The sequence below is a fragment of the Solenopsis invicta genome, chromosome 6 (genome assembly GCF_016802725.1).
Source record: "Solenopsis invicta isolate M01_SB chromosome 6, UNIL_Sinv_3.0, whole genome shotgun sequence".
NCBI lineage: Eukaryota > Metazoa > Arthropoda > Insecta > Hymenoptera > Formicidae > Solenopsis > Solenopsis invicta.
The window spans coordinates 19874069-19890774 of NC_052669.1; the positions used below are offsets into that span (position 1 = coordinate 19874069).

Genomic DNA, 16706 nt, shown 5'->3' on the forward strand with positions numbered 1-16706 from the left:
ACTGTTACGTGCAGGTGCAGCTACCTGAGGAATGAGCATGATAACTATATTTACCGTGCTCTTAATATATGTATCCACGTAGTACGACACGGTAGATTTTCGAAAATCCTAATCCGCATGCAAAGAGCGAGTCGCTTTTTTAGAATTGATACTGAGAAAACGTACTACGCAGATGCCTATCGGCCGGATCGAATCGCGAAAACGAAAATGCTCGTCGGCATGCTCGCAAAGTCGCCTGTGACCTACTTTGTGCTTTCCACTGAACAAATGTAAATAATGTGATATTATTGAACTGTTAGGGACAAATCGTTTAACGTGATGCTCACGCGCGGTTTGTCTGATCCGCGATAAAATTGTGGCGGATTCCGTTCGTTCATCGAGAACGCTTCGCTCTCGATGCAGCGCGAAATAATGTATTTGGAGCTAGATTAATTAAAGTACGCGTTGAAACAACATTTTGCCATTTGGTAAATTGGTGAGACGCGCATGCACGCTATCATCTGCACGAGAAAAATAATATTACAAAATTGTAATGAGCAAATCAGATAATTACAAAAGAGGAGACATTAAATACATGAAGAATATAAATTTGTTAGTACTGATGAATCGATAAGACCAGCAATATTAACCCTTAAACACACCGATCCTGTAAAATACGGAAACACATTTTTGGGTCTGGGAGACTTTTTCAACTTTGAGAAGCTATAACTTTGATTACAATCAATATTTTTTTACGATTTTTTTTTAAACAAAAGTTCAAAATCTTAGGAGTATGACTGCACAATTGGTATTGCCGAAAAATAATTTATTGTGAAGCTATAAAAGAAAAACCATTAAGCAAAAATGAGAAATTGGTAAAAAATCCACTTTTCCTTCAAAAAATCATATTTTTGCAACAAAAAACTTTTAAACTTTCAAATAAGGTTTTAAAGCTAAATATTCACACATTCAAAATAAAATTTGGCAAAGTCATTCCTTTTAAAAAGTATAATTATGTAACATGGAGAATATGAGGTATTTTTGGCCACCTAAAAATTCACTTAAAAAAAAAAAATCATTTCTTTGCAACAAAAAACTGTGAAGAACTTTACAATACGGCGTTTTAAAGCTAAAGATTCATACTTTCAAAAAAAAAATTATATCATTGTTATTTCTATTAAAAAATGTACTTATGTAACAAGGCGAATAGGTATTTTTGATTAAATCGTGTCTAAAATTGAAAATTGATGTGTTTCATGATATATTTTGGAAAATCTCCCTTTTCTACAGCATTTTATAGTATTCCAACTTTAGACAGAGTATATGCGAGTAACATCCGCAAACCGACCTGTTCGAACGTATTTTGTCCAGCTTTTTTATGTAAAATACTCACTAAAAAAGTTTCACTTTCGCACTATATGGGTCGCATTGGGCCTAACAAAACTTTGCTGCCGTGCCGTTCGAATTCTAGTTGACCAAAAAAGTTGATCATCCATATCAATCAAAAGAGAAGATTTCAAACTTTTTTTACGTCTTGATCCGAACCTCCTATCTCATTCCGTCTTCACATAGCAAGCGTTTAAAACTTCATATGGGGTCTCTCAAATCCACTTACGTGTTTAAAGGTTAATATTAAATGCGTCTCGAGACAAAAAAAATTGCCTTTAATTAAGCAATTGCGTAACGTAATGAGATAATAATTAAAGTTTTTGAAAAAGTTGTTATCGCTTTAAATTATAAATGTCGATAAGTGACAAACAATTTGTATTTTAAAAATTTCAAAACAGGCAAATTTTTGATTTACGCCCGCCCAAAGAAACTTATCAGAAAGACTCTAAGCTAATCAATTTACTTATCAATTTACACTAAGAAACAAAATTATACAGTAGTAACTACAATATACTATATTATATAGTTATTACAACTATTTTTTATTAGTTCTATCCACCATTAACTTATTTACAATAACTGCAATATAGTTCAATTAACTATATTGCAATTATAATGCAGTAACATGTATTATAATTCTATTAACAAAACTTGTATGGTTATCTCCTCATAAATGTCACCGCTATAATTTTATTTCTCAGTGTAGATCGATAAGTATTAGCAGTCTTTCTGCTAAGCTACAATTTTTTCTCTCAATATAGGTACAATATGGAAACTCGATGGTCAACAGTTAACGTTTCGCCAACACGCAAAGTTCATTCGATTGTCACAAAGTGTTGTCCACCGAACGGTGGACAAACCTTCTCAAATTTCTTTCTAGAATCGCGAAACTAATGAGATTATTCTGATCCAAAGTAATTATGAATCGAAGAGGATATTATCATATATCAAACTTGAAGCGGAGAATGGCTTTCGCTTTTCGACGAGGGATTATATTTGCCAATATAATCCCTCGTCGAAAAGTGAAAGCAATATTTTATGTTTTTCCTACAGCCTCTATAGGGAGTTGCTTGGATTGAAGAGTCAGTAATTATCCAAAACCATCAACGAATAATTTTCGGCAGGACTTCGACCTGGAAATCTCCCGTCTAACGACTATTTTCGTGCTCAGCGGCTTCGAGGCCGGGGATTTCGATCGAAACCTTCCCTGTAGGCTTCGAACGAAGGAACACTACCTACCCAGATCGTTCTCCCATTGACCGTACGACCGCCGCACGGAACGCAAGCCAATCGACTATGTGCCTGACTTTTTAAGCCCCCGTTGAATAATCGATTCAAAGTGATAACAATAAGATTAAAATAAAGTAATAAAGTAATAAAGTTTTAACGACAGATAGATACAGAGAATTATGGAGTCCTGCGGGATGAGCTTTATCAAGTATATCCTCTTTATCTTCAATTTAATTTTCGCGGTGAGTAGAGTGAATTAATGACAATAATCTTGTCAACAAATGTGTTTTCGAATTGATTCAAGTAGAAATTCATCGTTCTAATTTTTTTTGAGCTTTCGCGACATATTTCGTTTTTATTGACATTTCTGAGGACATTCGGAATACTTATACAACGCGTAAAAAAGATTCGGTCACTTGTAATATGTTTTTTTTTTTAATTGTAGCCTAATTCTCAGAAATTGCATTTGAATTTTTCTTCTTTAATCAGTTAATAAAAATGATTTTTATAGAATATTTAAAAAAAAATGCTTTTAGAAATGTGTATTGAAACTTTTGTGTCGCGCGTTTTAATTGTGTTCTTTTTATTTGCGCTCTTGGAAGAAATAAGAAAATGTGAAAGACAATTGCAAGGACGAATAAAAATAAGTACAATTGCTAAAATCGATTTTCTCAGATATCTGGCATAGGTATTATTGCGACTGGCGCATTGGTATTAGCAGATGTTGGTGATTACAATCACTTCGTCGAAGGCAGGATATTGGCACCGTCTATAGTGCTTATAGTTGCCGGCGCTATTGTTTTCATCATAGCTTTTCTAGGATGTTACGGAGCGATAAAGGAGAATTATAACTTGCTAATTGCGGTAAGTTAAAAAATCAATACATGAGATAATTGAACAGCTTAGAGCAAAAAAATTGTATTTGTTTTAAAAATTATCAAAATACTTGAAATAATTGAAAATATTTAATAATATTTTTTAACGAAAATGTAAACCATTTGTCTATTAGTTTATTGTTTGTTTTCTTAAATTCCAAGAATATGTTCTAAAATTTTGACTTTAATTGTAATAATAGACCTTTTGATTATTTTATGTATTTTTAAAAATTTATCTCAAATAAAATTTCCTAAAAGTCTTTAATTAAATATAAAATTAGAGATTTTCAAAACATGTCGTGCATATTTTATATAAAGATATCAAATTATATGATTTTAAACATCTTTGTCTTTATTTTGCTCTATTTTCAAATCCATTTTTTTCGCGATAAAAAAATACAAATAAATCTAAATTTTTAATAGAATACAAGGAGTCTCTGGCTCAAATAATTAATCAAATAATTACAAAATAAATAAACCTTTTTTATCAATCACCGCGGTTGTTTGTACGTTACAATAAAATCGATTATTATTAACAACGATATTTAATTCAAACGTTTCGATCCTCTGTTGGATCCTCTTCAGTGAAACACGCGTAAACTACATCCGTAAATAAAGTTTTATTGCCTTCTCCCGCTCCAAGCAAGCTCAAAATAGTCAAGTGTTTGAAGTTGATTATGTTCGTCATTACCAAACAACGGAAGGCAGGCAATCCGAGTGTTAAGACAACGAGCCCATGTCGGTGTAAGAACAAAATTGAAGGATTCCTGAAGAAGATCCAACAAAGGATTGAAACGTTTGAATTGAATATTGTTGTTAATAACAACCGATTTTATTTGTACATATGTATAAACAACCGCGGTGGCTCATAGAAAGACTTTATCTTGTAATTATCTAAATTTGAAATTTGCTGAATGTAATTTTTGATTAATTGTATTAATATTTTAACATAAAAATAATTTAGTTTGCAACCGCACTGTTAATAATCTTCGTGATCGAGCTCGCGGTGGGTATAGCGGCGGCAGTGTTTAAAAATAATTTTAGCATGGTGATGAAGGATGCCCTGAAGGTATCAATGAAAAACTTTACGGAAGCCGACAAACAGGCCTGGGATAAAGTACAGAAAGAGGTCAGTATATTAAATCTGAAGCATAACATGTTAATGGATCTGTCGATACAAAAGCACGGTGATAAGATACTATAGCTTCCGTGCCATAAAAAAGAACAATGGTGATGGGTTAGGTCACTTGAAGTAATCATCGCGTGCAAATAGACAATTAAAGTCATCTTGTATAACAGTATGTTGTATTGTAAAGTATGGCAAATGTATTGATTACTCTAACTTAGTGGACTCTCATATTAACACAAATCCGTATCTTAATTAATCACTTCATCTTATTTTCGTAAAAGTAAGTTTTGTAACAAAATATAAATATAATTATATAATCAAATCGCGAGATTATACCTTTTGCCCTTTGGCGTCGAGAAAAATGACAAAAGAGAAATGATTATTTTGAATTATTTAAGTTAAGCATTAAATCGTGTAATACTTTTAATTACATAAATTAATTTAAGGACTAATTGTATATACAAATTTGATTAACATTGATAATATATTGATAATTTTCCTTATTTACGATAGCTACAATGTTGCGGCGTGGACGGTCCTAAAGATTGGTTTAATGGAAATACAGGATTTCCATCGTCCTGTTGCAATGATACACAACTAACACAAGCGACGAATGTACAATGTGTAATATACAATGCGCATAAGGAAGGATGCTTTAGCAAGATGGAAATGCGAGTTCATAATGACGCCACAGTCTTAATCGGTGTGGGCATTGGAATAGCTTTTATAGAGGTAAGTTTTGATTTATAAGATATTTTAATTAGATACGTCACATCGATACTATAAAAAAAATATAAATAATATTTAAATTTAATCATCAACCGTGGCAATATTTTTGATTTAAAAAATGTATTTCCTTCTTTTTTTAGATTGTCGGTATCGTCCTTGCTTGTTGTCTCGCCGCGGCCATAAAAAAAGAAACCAATAAATGAAACGAAGTAAATTAATTTAATTCCATGCTGCATCAAGCTTCAAAATTTGCTATTCCGAAATAAAAGTCAAATAATAATTTAATCGGCTTAATAATGACAGAGATAAAAGATTTATATTCGTCCAGTTAAAAGATTTATATGCAATTAACAAAGAGGTAAACCTCATTAATTAATTTATTAACTTTATTTATAATAATATCACGCATTGATTTTCCACAATGTTTTTTACATTGCTTGCCTCATAGCAGCACAGTAACGGACTAATTCAACCTTCGATAATTACTTGTATTTATACTTATTATTTGTATATTTTATAATTATATCATGCTTCTGCTCTTGTATTATGTAATTAATGGGTATCTGCTGCGAAGTAAACTAGGGAGATGTTTCCAGTACAGATAAAAAATATTCTCAATATTAATAAATTATTAATATTAAAAAATATTAATGCTCTCTTTTTAAATGTACATGATTGTGAAAAAAATGGTTATATCAATCAGAAATAGGTATGTATGTACAAAATTTGTATTACACTGTACAAAATTTTGAACATACATACCGATCAACATTTCTGATTATTCCGATGTTTTATAGTTAGAATGTTTACTATATAACTGTAACTATCTATAGTATATCTGATTTGTATTTTTGTGGTTGACTTTACCAGATTTCTATTTTATGCAATGGAATTTTTGTCTCGTACATTAAAGAGATTATTTTACACTGTTAAAAATCGGTAGTAGAATTTAATGTAATGAAACGGAAATGAAAATTTCAAGCAAGTACATTAAAAACATTTAATGTTATCAAAAGTGTACTAAATTTCGTGCACACGCTTTTCATTTATAAATACATTAAATTTAATATGTAACTTAAAAATACATTAAATTTAATAACATTTTTAATAGTGTACTTGAAAAAATCACGTTTCTCAGGATGTTAGAATTCGTAATTATATAAATAAAATGTATCGTAACCATCAAAAAACATAGAACAATGATGGATATAATTTGTGTGTTGTGATGATATTTATAACATATTATATATACGTACAGTTAATATTCTACAGTTAATATTCTATTGTATGTATTATTAATACTCCGTTCCATTTAAAAGTGTATATGTCACTTATCAAAGCATTACCAAAAATATTTTTATAGATTATTCTACTATGTTTGAATATCTGTTTAAAATTTGAACACGATTCTTTTATTGGTTTAAAAGTTGTTTAGTTTTTTTGTTTATTCTTGATTTTCATGCAAAACTAATCTGTAGTGCTTATTTACAAATTTTATGAGGAAATAACATTGCAGATCAAATCAATTTTTTTTTACATATATATTAATAAAACATATATTTTATGTACATTAGTAAAACTCTAATAAATATTCACATAAAAGTTTATTTGTATCATTTACTCTCTAAATTTTTTAGAGTGGAATTTCATCTAAAAGAGTGGAATTCCACTCTAAAAGTGTGAAAATCCTGCCACTCTTTATCAAGACTGGCAGGATTTTCACACTTTTAGAGCGGGATTCCACTCCAAAGATTTTAGAGAGTAAATTGTTTAAAAGTTATTTATCAGAAACTGCAGCAAAATATGATCATTTTCGTTGTATAAGCTATTACAAACCAAATTTTTCGTTGTTTTGTTCTTTGCAACTGGTTTCAGAGCCTAAATTCGGGCATTTTTTGTCGGCCAAAAATTTTGTCATTGATTAGAAAAAAGAATAAATCTGAGAAGCCTATAGTTTTTAAATTTCGAGAAATTTAAAACTTTTAACTGATATTGTATAACCGAAACATCCTTAAAAAAGCAATTTATTTGTGTGATTATGATTGTATAAATGTGTGTCTAGTGCAAATGTAGATTGTACAAGCGTATGTTTTTATGTGCTAATTATATCTATTCATACAATAAATATGTCATCTTCAATACACTGATAGCGGTAAATTATCTTCCTTTGAGTACATTAAGCTAAGACGCTTTAATTCAACATATTATTCTTCAGTTTGTCTATTATATGTATAACACGTTATACATACTTTTGTAAGATAAGTATAGTAATTTTCTGCAAAAATAAATTATCTGATACATATTTCGTATATTTAAGTTATATAAGTTCTTCACAATATGTACCGAACATTAACTTTTTTCTTATATAAAATAAAAAAGAATTCTGAATTAAATATTAAAATAATCATAAAGTATTTCAGTTTCACCGAAATTGTTCCCTAACTTTTGAATCAATCACTCTTTTTAACGATAAATTATTTTAAAATATTATATGTATTATTATAGCTTCAAAGCTTTTAATTATAAATATTAGATATCTCGGCATTGATTTTATTTATTCTAAAAAATGTAATTCATCAAAAAATATGCCATCAAGTGATTATTATAAAGATAAAAATTAAAAGTAACAGTTGCATGATTATAAACAAAGAAAAAAAAAATCCTCCCCGGCGGGGAATCGAACCCCGGTCTCCCGCGTGACAGGCGGGGATACTAACCACTATACTACCGAGGATTGTTGCGGTAAGAGAAGTTTCTCTTGCTATATAAACGGCTTGTCACATTTCAAGATTCATTTGACCGTAAAATATAATAAATATAAAGTTTATGTAATAATTATTTATACATGTCATATGCTTATAATTATATATTCATAGTATTAGATGCGTCTAATTCCTTTTTATATTATCGATAAAGTTGAAATTTGTAATACCAATCACTATATCGTTATACACATATTTGCAATGATAATATTTAGTAATGATAATATTTAATTAAAAAATAATAATTTTTTAAAAAACAATTATAAAATTTTAATGTATAAGAATGCATAGAAAAACTTTACAGTTTAGATTATAAAATTTAATTCCTATTTTGCTATATAAAATGCAATAAAAATGCTTCCCTCGACAGTTTAAATTAAAATATAAAATAAAATAAATAAAAATATATTGAAAATATTCATTATTCCTCTATTATATTTTCATTGTTATAAATAAATTAAAGAGTTGATATCCAAACTCACAAATGTAAAATTAAATAAAGAAAAAGATATATAGTAAACTGAAATCATATAAAATTTAATAATCCATATTTGATGTATACATGTGGGTTGCAGTTGCCATCTGTACGACGTAAGAAAAAGTCATATGAATTTATCGATCGAGTACAAGCTAATACGTAAATTAATTAAATAATTTTATCATTTATAATTTGTACAAGTAATCACATTTTATTTAATTAAATAAATTTGTATCAAGTAGCACAATTATTTGAAAATAAAATTTGCATATTAAAAGTGGGCACATAGTCATGGGCGCAACGATGAATGAAAGTCATCGGGTTCCGTGGTGTAGCGGTTATCACGTCTGCTTTACACGCAGAAGGTCGCCAGTTCGATCCCGGCCGGAACCACTTATATTTTATTTCCCCGTTTTAATATTTTTATTTCCAAAATTTTTAATTTACGAATGCATAGCACATATGAGACCTAAAAAGGACTGAGATATTAATTTTTTCGTTTTTAGATATTAAAGTTCTTTCTAAAACCTACATTCTGCTCATTATATGCTTTTAATAATGTTTAATTAATATGCTATATCTTTAAGAATACTCTTTTAATACTAAAATATCAAAATATTGATACAACATCTTTTGAAAACTGCAAGCGAATTGTTTTAAATTTTTTGCTATTTTATATTCCTTTGTCTTAAATGATCACAGGAAAGTTCAAAACTTGTATAATATAGCGATGCAATATTGCAATAATGAATATTGTTTGACAAAGAACTAAAAAGTGTGTTAATGTGTTTATTTAATTCGAATGGGATCGTATTAACTCATGCGTGTAAAAAAAGAAAGCATTAATAACATAGCTTTAATTATTTTATGATTAAATACGCACGTGCATTAACGTTACATTAAATTTCAAATTTATTATAATTTGTGAAATCATATAATTTATGAAAAATATCTATCATCATAATCTCGATATCAATCTTTTATAAAAAATTACAAAATCATTTTATTATAAATTCATATCTTTTGTTTAAAAAAAATTGATTGCAAAGTAATCGTACATTGTGAAATATTAACTCATATTCGGGAATCCTTGTGTAACTCTTCTTTCATTGTTTTCTTATCGAATAAGAGAACGACTCTCGCGCACGCGGGCGTGTGCGATTGTTTCGATATCAAAGTACGAAATTTGTTCTATACGGGAGACGGACGGCATGCGGGCTTTTAAACATGCATCGATACTATCTTACTCGCTACCTTACCTTGTCGTCGCGAGATAAAATGCTGAAGGAGGTCCGAGATTGAAACCGGACTTACTCTGGTTGCACTGGCAAAGAAACAGTTGGTTGGGCACAGGTGGAGACACAGATGGTATGGGTTCAGCGAGACAGTGAATGAAGAACTCGAAAGGAGCCATGCTCAATGCTCTCTACCTCTTTCCTCCTCTGGGACTCGAATACCTATAAAGAGGATCGTGACAAAGGGAATGAGAGGGCCGAATATCAATTTCGGTTTCCTGTCGCGCCCTACAATGCCATCGCCTGACCCTTTTCGTTATGCCGTACCGTGCAATCATAATCGATCGATCTCAGATGAGTGACGTACACGTCAAGGTCATCTGTTTGATTTAAATCTAATCCGATTTTAGGACATGCAATATTAAAGCATTTTTCTTTAAGAATATTCATTACTTTAACGAAAATTTACCTCATATCAAATAAAATTACGATATATTATTTACAAACTCTCATAAGAGCTAATAAGAATCAGGATGCAATTATAAAGCACTTCTTTCTGGGTGAGTCACATTTAGAATTTTATTAACAGTTCGATTATTTTGATTAAATTGACATATACATTTACAGGAAGAATTTTCATCTTCATTGATATTTAAATTTGAAAGATGCCATTTCGAATTTGGCAATCTGTTAGTGGTTGATTGATGAGGATAAAGTGATCTTATGAAATTCTGTAATATTATAAGCTGAAGATGATTTCAAAGAGAATCGAAACGCTCGTGGATGGATTTATTTAATAAGAGAAGTTAGTTTTTGCGCCCTTGCGTAACTGTGCCCTGACTCTTATTAGCCTCTATGAGAGTTTGTTTATTAATTTTTGAAAGTCCAATTTAAAATTTGTTTCATGATGTATTATTTATACCGTTAAAAGAAAATATATAAAGATGTATCAATAGAAAAAGTATCAGCTTCAAATTCTGCCAATACTTCTTTATTGGATTCTTAAAGTATTTAATAAAAATTTGTAAAAAATGGCAAAGAGAATGTATATTTATTTTAATTTCTAGAAAATCTATTTGCAATAGTAGGAGATTCCACTATGTGTAACTTGAAAGTTTTATTATCCAAGAGTCACTCTGATAGAAGTCTCTGACGGGTACAGAAGGTTAAAACTTCTAAAAGATCTTTTAAATATTTTACTTTCTTAACAACCTTTTCGTGAGTAAAGTTATTGAGGTATCTTTTTGCAGGCAAGGTCAGGCGAGGCACTTAAGTGCTTGAAGTTCTATGTTACCAAAGTGGTCTTAAATAACATAGCTAATGCAATAATAAAAGTTTAAGAAATAAAAAGGTATAAAAACTTGATTTATATGAAAGAGTAAAAACAAGAATAAGCAATTTTTAATTTTACTTGGGAAATCCGAAGAAATTAATAAATAAGTATCAAAATTTTCAACTTTTCTTTTAATGGCATATTTACTGTTCAGAAATGTATTAATTTTACAAAATTAAGAAAACGCGATTTTTTAACGTGTCCTAGTTAATTACATTGCGTCTTTTTCAAAAATTGTTAATTTAAAAAAATACAATATTTACATACGTAATCATTACATAATTTAGAATTAGTATTTCTAGATTATTTTAAGCACGAAGTGTTAAACGGAGGGCTATTTCATTGGTTAATGAATTTTGAGATTGTGTAAGAGATCAAATTTTGAATCTATTACATTTTATTGTTGGTGCTTTAAAAAAGAATGTGCGATGTACTTCGGAATTTACAGTTACGATTCGTACTTACTTATTTCACGGCGTTACTTCGAGTCTACAGGTGGGCTATTGAGAGCGCGCAACGTTCAGAAGTAGATGATCGTTCATGAATAAGATGCAAGGAGCGGCATACCTCCCGCGTAGAGCGATCAGTTTCAGTGACGGGCTCCGGGACAACCAAGCACTCGGTCCCTTCGATTTCTTCCACCCTTGCTGCAGGGACTACCTGTACAGAGGACCGTGAAATCTTGATAAACCAGTCCTGTTGCAGTCGTTAACGTCGCCGGCTATCGGCGACGTTCACCTGCGGCTTCTCTCGGTTCATCATTCATGCGTACTGAACTTGACCCCGAATTCTTTGATCCCCCTTCCTGAATGAAAAACGATCTCTCTCTCCTTTTTTTCCGGAACTTTTCATAGTGCGATTGCGACAGAAACTTCTTATCGTAGTAAAATAAGTATTATAGATGAATAATTCTGAGATTAGTGCACTGGCAAAAATTTATTACAAAATTAATTTCTTAGTAAGTTTTTTTAATGCAAGTTTATCGAGTCTTCATTAAATTTTTGTAACACTATACTGGCATTAAATTGTTTAAATTTCTCTGTGAAAAATTATATATTAATTATGTTCTAAATTTACATCAATTTCGCGTTTTAAAATTCTACAAAAAATATAATACATTTCGTAAATTTCGTGTTAACTAGTCGCGTTTTAAAAGAGAATATTTTTATTTTATAATTCTATTCTTTTCTATTCAAGTTTTCAAGCTAATCGTTGTCATTTAATTGGGAATATCATTAAAAAATGATAAAAATTTGTTCTGTTCAATTATCTCTTTTTCGGCGTCTCGTTTGCGTCAGAAACGACTGCGAGAATAGTTTCTTTTGTTGCCAGCGTTTTTGAAAGAACGAAACGCCCATTTTAACTGTTCTGCTTGACGAAGCGCGCGAAATCGAGAGTTCGTATGGGAAGGCGGGACGCTGGCAAGTGCCGGGCGTTGGTGGCAACCGTGATGCACGCATCTAAAATGCAGGCAGCCGAGGAAACGGTTTTCTCATTCTCCGGTGCAACGGGAACGAGGGAAAAATCGATGCATCCGCGTTAGTTCAGCTGTGTTTGAACTCGGCCGCGTCCTCAGAATACAAACGCGAATCGTGAGTAACTCAGGGGGTTGAGACAATCGGCTGCGTCGTCTACACGATTAGACACGACACGTTCTCGCAAATTTGGATGACACGTGGAGATTTAGTCTCGTGATTACGAGTAGATTTTATTTGGATTTAAAAATATGCATATTCGGAAGAATGTTCGCGAAGCAAGGAGACACTTTCCCACACGAATTGGGTGCTTGACTGATTTCTGATTTCTTGTAATTTCTTGCGATATCAACGTAATTTTAAAGTAAGTTTTTTTATAAATTCGAGATAATTTTAAATGATTTCGTATGATTTTAAGTGATTTTTCATGTTTAATTATGTGATTTGAATTTGATTTCTTAAAGATTTGATGTTGAAGTGATTTCAACTGATTTCTGATTTCAAATTGATTTCAATGATAGGTGCTTGACTGATTTCATGAATGAGTAATCTTGCCATGAAGAATTGGTGTGGTAAAACGGTCGAAAAAACGGGCAAATACATTGACCGTTTGTTCTGTATTGTTTCAAAATTTGGCACACTACGCGGTAAAAGCACGGAATTTGAAAGAGTTCTCTCTTTCAGCTAAATTTTATACAGTTTCCTCTGTACAGTTACGCGTTTCTGCAATAGTTTTAGAAGAGAGATACGGCTGTCTATTTTAATGCTGTATAATTGCCTTCTAGCATAATTACCTTCTAGAGGAGAATAAAGCCAGTCACACAATAAATTATAATAAATGACTAGCATTAAATTTCATGCTTTTTCTACGATATTGTGAAAAAAGAGATAATGCTAATTACTAGATGCAACTAGATAATTCTTCCAGATCTTTTTTTAGAATATCACAGAACAAGTGTGAAATTGAATGCTAATTATTATAATTTGTTATGATTATCTCTATTTCTTTTCTAGGTTGTTATATTATGTAAATTACAGTTAGCTTTATATAATACATAGATTATAAATAGCTTTATCTCTCTGGAAACAAATAGGTTTTTATTAAAAATAGAAATGTTCTATTTCTTTAAAACATGAATATCTTTTGACACGAAATTTATGAAACGTATTTCTTGCAAGATTTTATTGCGAAGATAATTTAAAGTAAACTCAAAAAGCGTGAAATTTAATTAAAAGAGAATTTTTTTTAAACTGCGTTATAATGAAGTTATAATAGGTCATTGTAATAGTTCTATCTATTATAATTACTTATTATACCTGTCTTTATAAATTTCCGTGATGTGATTAGTAACGTAATTGGACATTTCCGTAAATAGGTACATTCAACATGAAGCATGCGGAAGCGTCCTACATTTTTACCTGATTACAGTTACAAATTGAATACGTTAGCTCTGATATTCGCCCGTGGTTCCACCGCGCGCTGCCCCGCGTTTCGAGTGGGTACCACGAAGAGATAAACACGCGAATTTGCATAGGTGCGTAAGCACACGTGCATATGCATGGGGTGGACAGATGTTAAATGTCCAAGAGCCGACACGTATGGCGCCTTTGCAACGTAGTGTGTATGTCGCATTTAAATTAATTTTGCGCTGCCTTGACAAACGGCCACCGACGTGTCAGACAATTTGACTGCGGAGTTGTAAGAATTTGGAAGATGCAACCAGCAACCATTTGCAATTATAAACCAGCCTGCAGTTATAGTCTCCCTGAAATTTTCATAATCGATTTAATACACTGTTATTTAAATATTAAAAGATCAAATTTAAATCAATTCCTTGAATTACATAACAATCTTTTTTTATTTTTAACTTTTATGTGTGTCAAAATTTATTATTTTCACACGAGACATGTAGTTAAAAGAACAACCTGTTATCTGATGAACTCATTTCTGTGATTAAATTCAAGGTTGACTAAATTAATGTATATTTTTAATGAAACTAATTGTAATTTAAAATTAATGGTTTACAAAATTAATTTACTTACTTTAAAAGGTACATCAACAAGAAACTAACTAGTTAAAATTTAAAATAAAATTATCTTAAATTAAATTAAAAATTAATTTTGAAAAATATTTTACTCATGTTAAATTAGAAATTGATAAGTTTTTAAAGTTAGATTATTCAAAAAATTATAATATGGCTCTTCAAATAAATTTAATATTTTATTTGTAATTTAAGTTTACGTGAAATAAAAAAAATATTATTTTTTATGTAAGAATATTTTTTTCTTTTATAATTTTTTTTCTTTTACATAGACAAAATCTTAATTTAGGAAAAAAGTTGACAAATTAAAATTTGCGTTTTAAAAATAATTATGTAGTTAAAATTAAAAATTAAATTATTTAAAATTAACTAATTGTAAGTTACGTAAAAAATTATTTTACTTAATTAAAATTTTTTAACTGCAGGCTGGCTCGTAAAATTTTTCAACTTTGTTACTTAACTTTTTAACTAGTTATTACTCAAACCTGTTTCAATTGTTTAGTTTTAAAATAGTTAGTATCCATATTAATATTCGTACAAGCATCCAATAAATAATAAATTAAATTTGAATTAAATTGAATATTTTTTAAGTAAACTTTTTTAACTCCATTATTTTAGATTAATAAAAATATGTCGAGTCGGATCAAATGTCGACTTATAGAACTGATTAAAATTCAAATTGGATAATTCGACAATACGAATTTAACAATGTGTTGCAACAGGAATTAATATTATAATTTATTAGTAGTTAATAACAATACGATATCAATAAATTAAGGGAGGATATCTAGGAAAATCAAAACAATGCCTATTTTTATTAGGAACTTTTTTGGCAAAAATTCATTAATTTAAAAACGCAAAAAACTCATAAAAGTAGGCATTTTTTTATTCCTCTGAATGTATACAGCTCCCTTTGAAGCTTGCAAAGAAAAATATTTCTTATACATTTTCGTATTTTAATGAGATGCTGCTAATTCGGTGGCATATCTCATCCGCGGTTTCGCAAAGAGCTTTGACCAGATAGTTTTTATTGTAATGCAAACACGCGGCATACGTTGACTATCTTATCTTATCACCCGACGCTTTCCGCGATATTATATACAATCGTACCATAGCGACAAGGGAGTCGTACTTTAATGAAAATTCCATAAGTGGCGAGATTTTGCATGGAAATATATCAATGACGTATGCGAGACGTATGCCCGAACGTTCGTGTTGTATTCCGCGCGCACTGCATAACGAGGCGTAATTCCGAGGCTATTAACGAAATTCGTAATAATACCGATTATTCGAAATAACGCAATTGTGCTTGAAATAAAAATTGCAGGAGCGATTAAATATTCCTCTCGAGTTGCCAATCGATTAGAAACTTACAATTTTGCAGGTTCATAACCTCTCCGCCATGGTCATCTCCTTGGGGTTCGTTCTCCCTGCGTTCTCTCGACGCATTACGGCACGATGAATGCATTAGCGAAGATCCATCGCGATAAGATAAACCCTGCCGAGGTAACTTCGATGCTCGAAAAAAGAAAAGATAGAAGGTTGCATCGCGGAAGCGTCGCCGTCGCCGTCGCCGTCGTCGTCGTCATTTCAAAGACGGTTCCTTCTTCCCCCTGTAAAGCCAACAATTTGAGACGTACGACGTTCTGCACGTATCGACCATTGATATATTTGTAAAATACCCGTAAAGCTGTTGTGCCGCATCAAGGACATTCTTCGTCGGATTATTTTTCGTATTTGCGACGAGCCAAATCAAACAAGCGGACGAGACAATACGGTTTCCAAACATCAACGAAAATCGTGTGACCCCCCGCGATCGTCGGAATTACGCCGAGCACGTATTTCTCGGAATTCGCTCTGTCGCGGTGGTTCCTCGCCGCACCTGTGAGCGCGCGCGAGCGCGGAGCAACGGGCCGGGGAGAGGGGGCGGTAGCACGGTGGTGGGGGTAGGCTAGCGGCGCGCGCGCGCAGTGAGGGAGGGAGAGCCAGCGGCGACGCGTGTCGTCTCTGTCTCTCGTTGCTCGAGCCGCTCAGTCGAGTTCGGCGCGCG

At 31.4% G+C, this 16706-nt stretch overlaps 1 protein-coding gene, 1 long non-coding RNA gene and 2 other non-coding genes across 6 annotated transcripts; 2 read left to right on the forward strand and 2 right to left on the reverse strand.

Annotated features, from left to right (window-relative positions):
* Positions 1–1500: 1500 nt before the first annotated feature.
* LOC105204091 (CD63 antigen) lies at positions 1501–6614 on the forward strand. 2 transcript variants are annotated; one of them, XR_005575044.1, is made up of 6 exons: positions 1501–2840; positions 3274–3462; positions 4438–4602; positions 5116–5334; positions 5472–5689; positions 5783–6614. XR_005575044.1 is itself a non-coding variant. In XM_011173137.3 (5 exons), the coding sequence occupies exons 1-5, from the start codon at positions 2778–2780 to the stop codon at positions 5532–5534; spliced, it is 699 nt and encodes a 232-aa protein (XP_011171439.1). In that variant the 5' UTR covers positions 1501–2777; the 3' UTR covers positions 5535–6614. The 2 variants fall into 2 exon arrangements, 1 of the variants encoding a protein (XP_011171439.1); XM_011173137.3 differs by having other exon boundaries at positions 5472–6614.
* Positions 6615–7993: 1379 nt separating this feature from the next.
* Positions 7994–8065, reverse strand: Trnad-guc. The gene has a single exon. It is a non-coding gene; the product is annotated as a tRNA-Asp (tRNA).
* Positions 8066–8604: 539 nt separating this feature from the next.
* On the reverse strand, positions 8605–16622 carry LOC120358157. Of its 2 annotated transcripts, XR_005575110.1 has the most exons (5): positions 16339–16622; positions 16031–16269; positions 11605–11799; positions 9831–10028; positions 8605–9040 (listed from the first exon to the last, which is right to left on the reverse strand). It is a non-coding gene; the product is annotated as an uncharacterized LOC120358157 (long non-coding RNA). The 2 variants fall into 2 exon arrangements; XR_005575109.1 differs by having other exon boundaries at positions 8605–10028.
* Trnav-uac lies at positions 8892–8964 on the forward strand. The gene has a single exon. It is a non-coding gene; the product is annotated as a tRNA-Val (tRNA).
* Positions 16623–16706: the final 84 nt, after the last annotated feature.

What these genes read in the sequence shown, in the direction of transcription:
- LOC105204091 (XM_011173137.3), top strand. Translation starts at nt 2,778, where the DNA reads ATGGAGTCCTGCGGGATGAGCTTTATCAAGTATATCCTCTTTATCTTC. An exon ending in TCTTCAATTTAATTTTCGCG is followed by an intron (nt 2,841 to 3,273) that starts GTGAGTAGAGTG and finishes CGATTTTCTCAG; the next exon opens with ATATCTGGCATAGGTATTAT. An exon ending in TTGGAATAGCTTTTATAGAG is followed by an intron (nt 5,335 to 5,471) that starts GTAAGTTTTGAT and finishes TTCTTTTTTTAG; the next exon opens with ATTGTCGGTATCGTCCTTGC.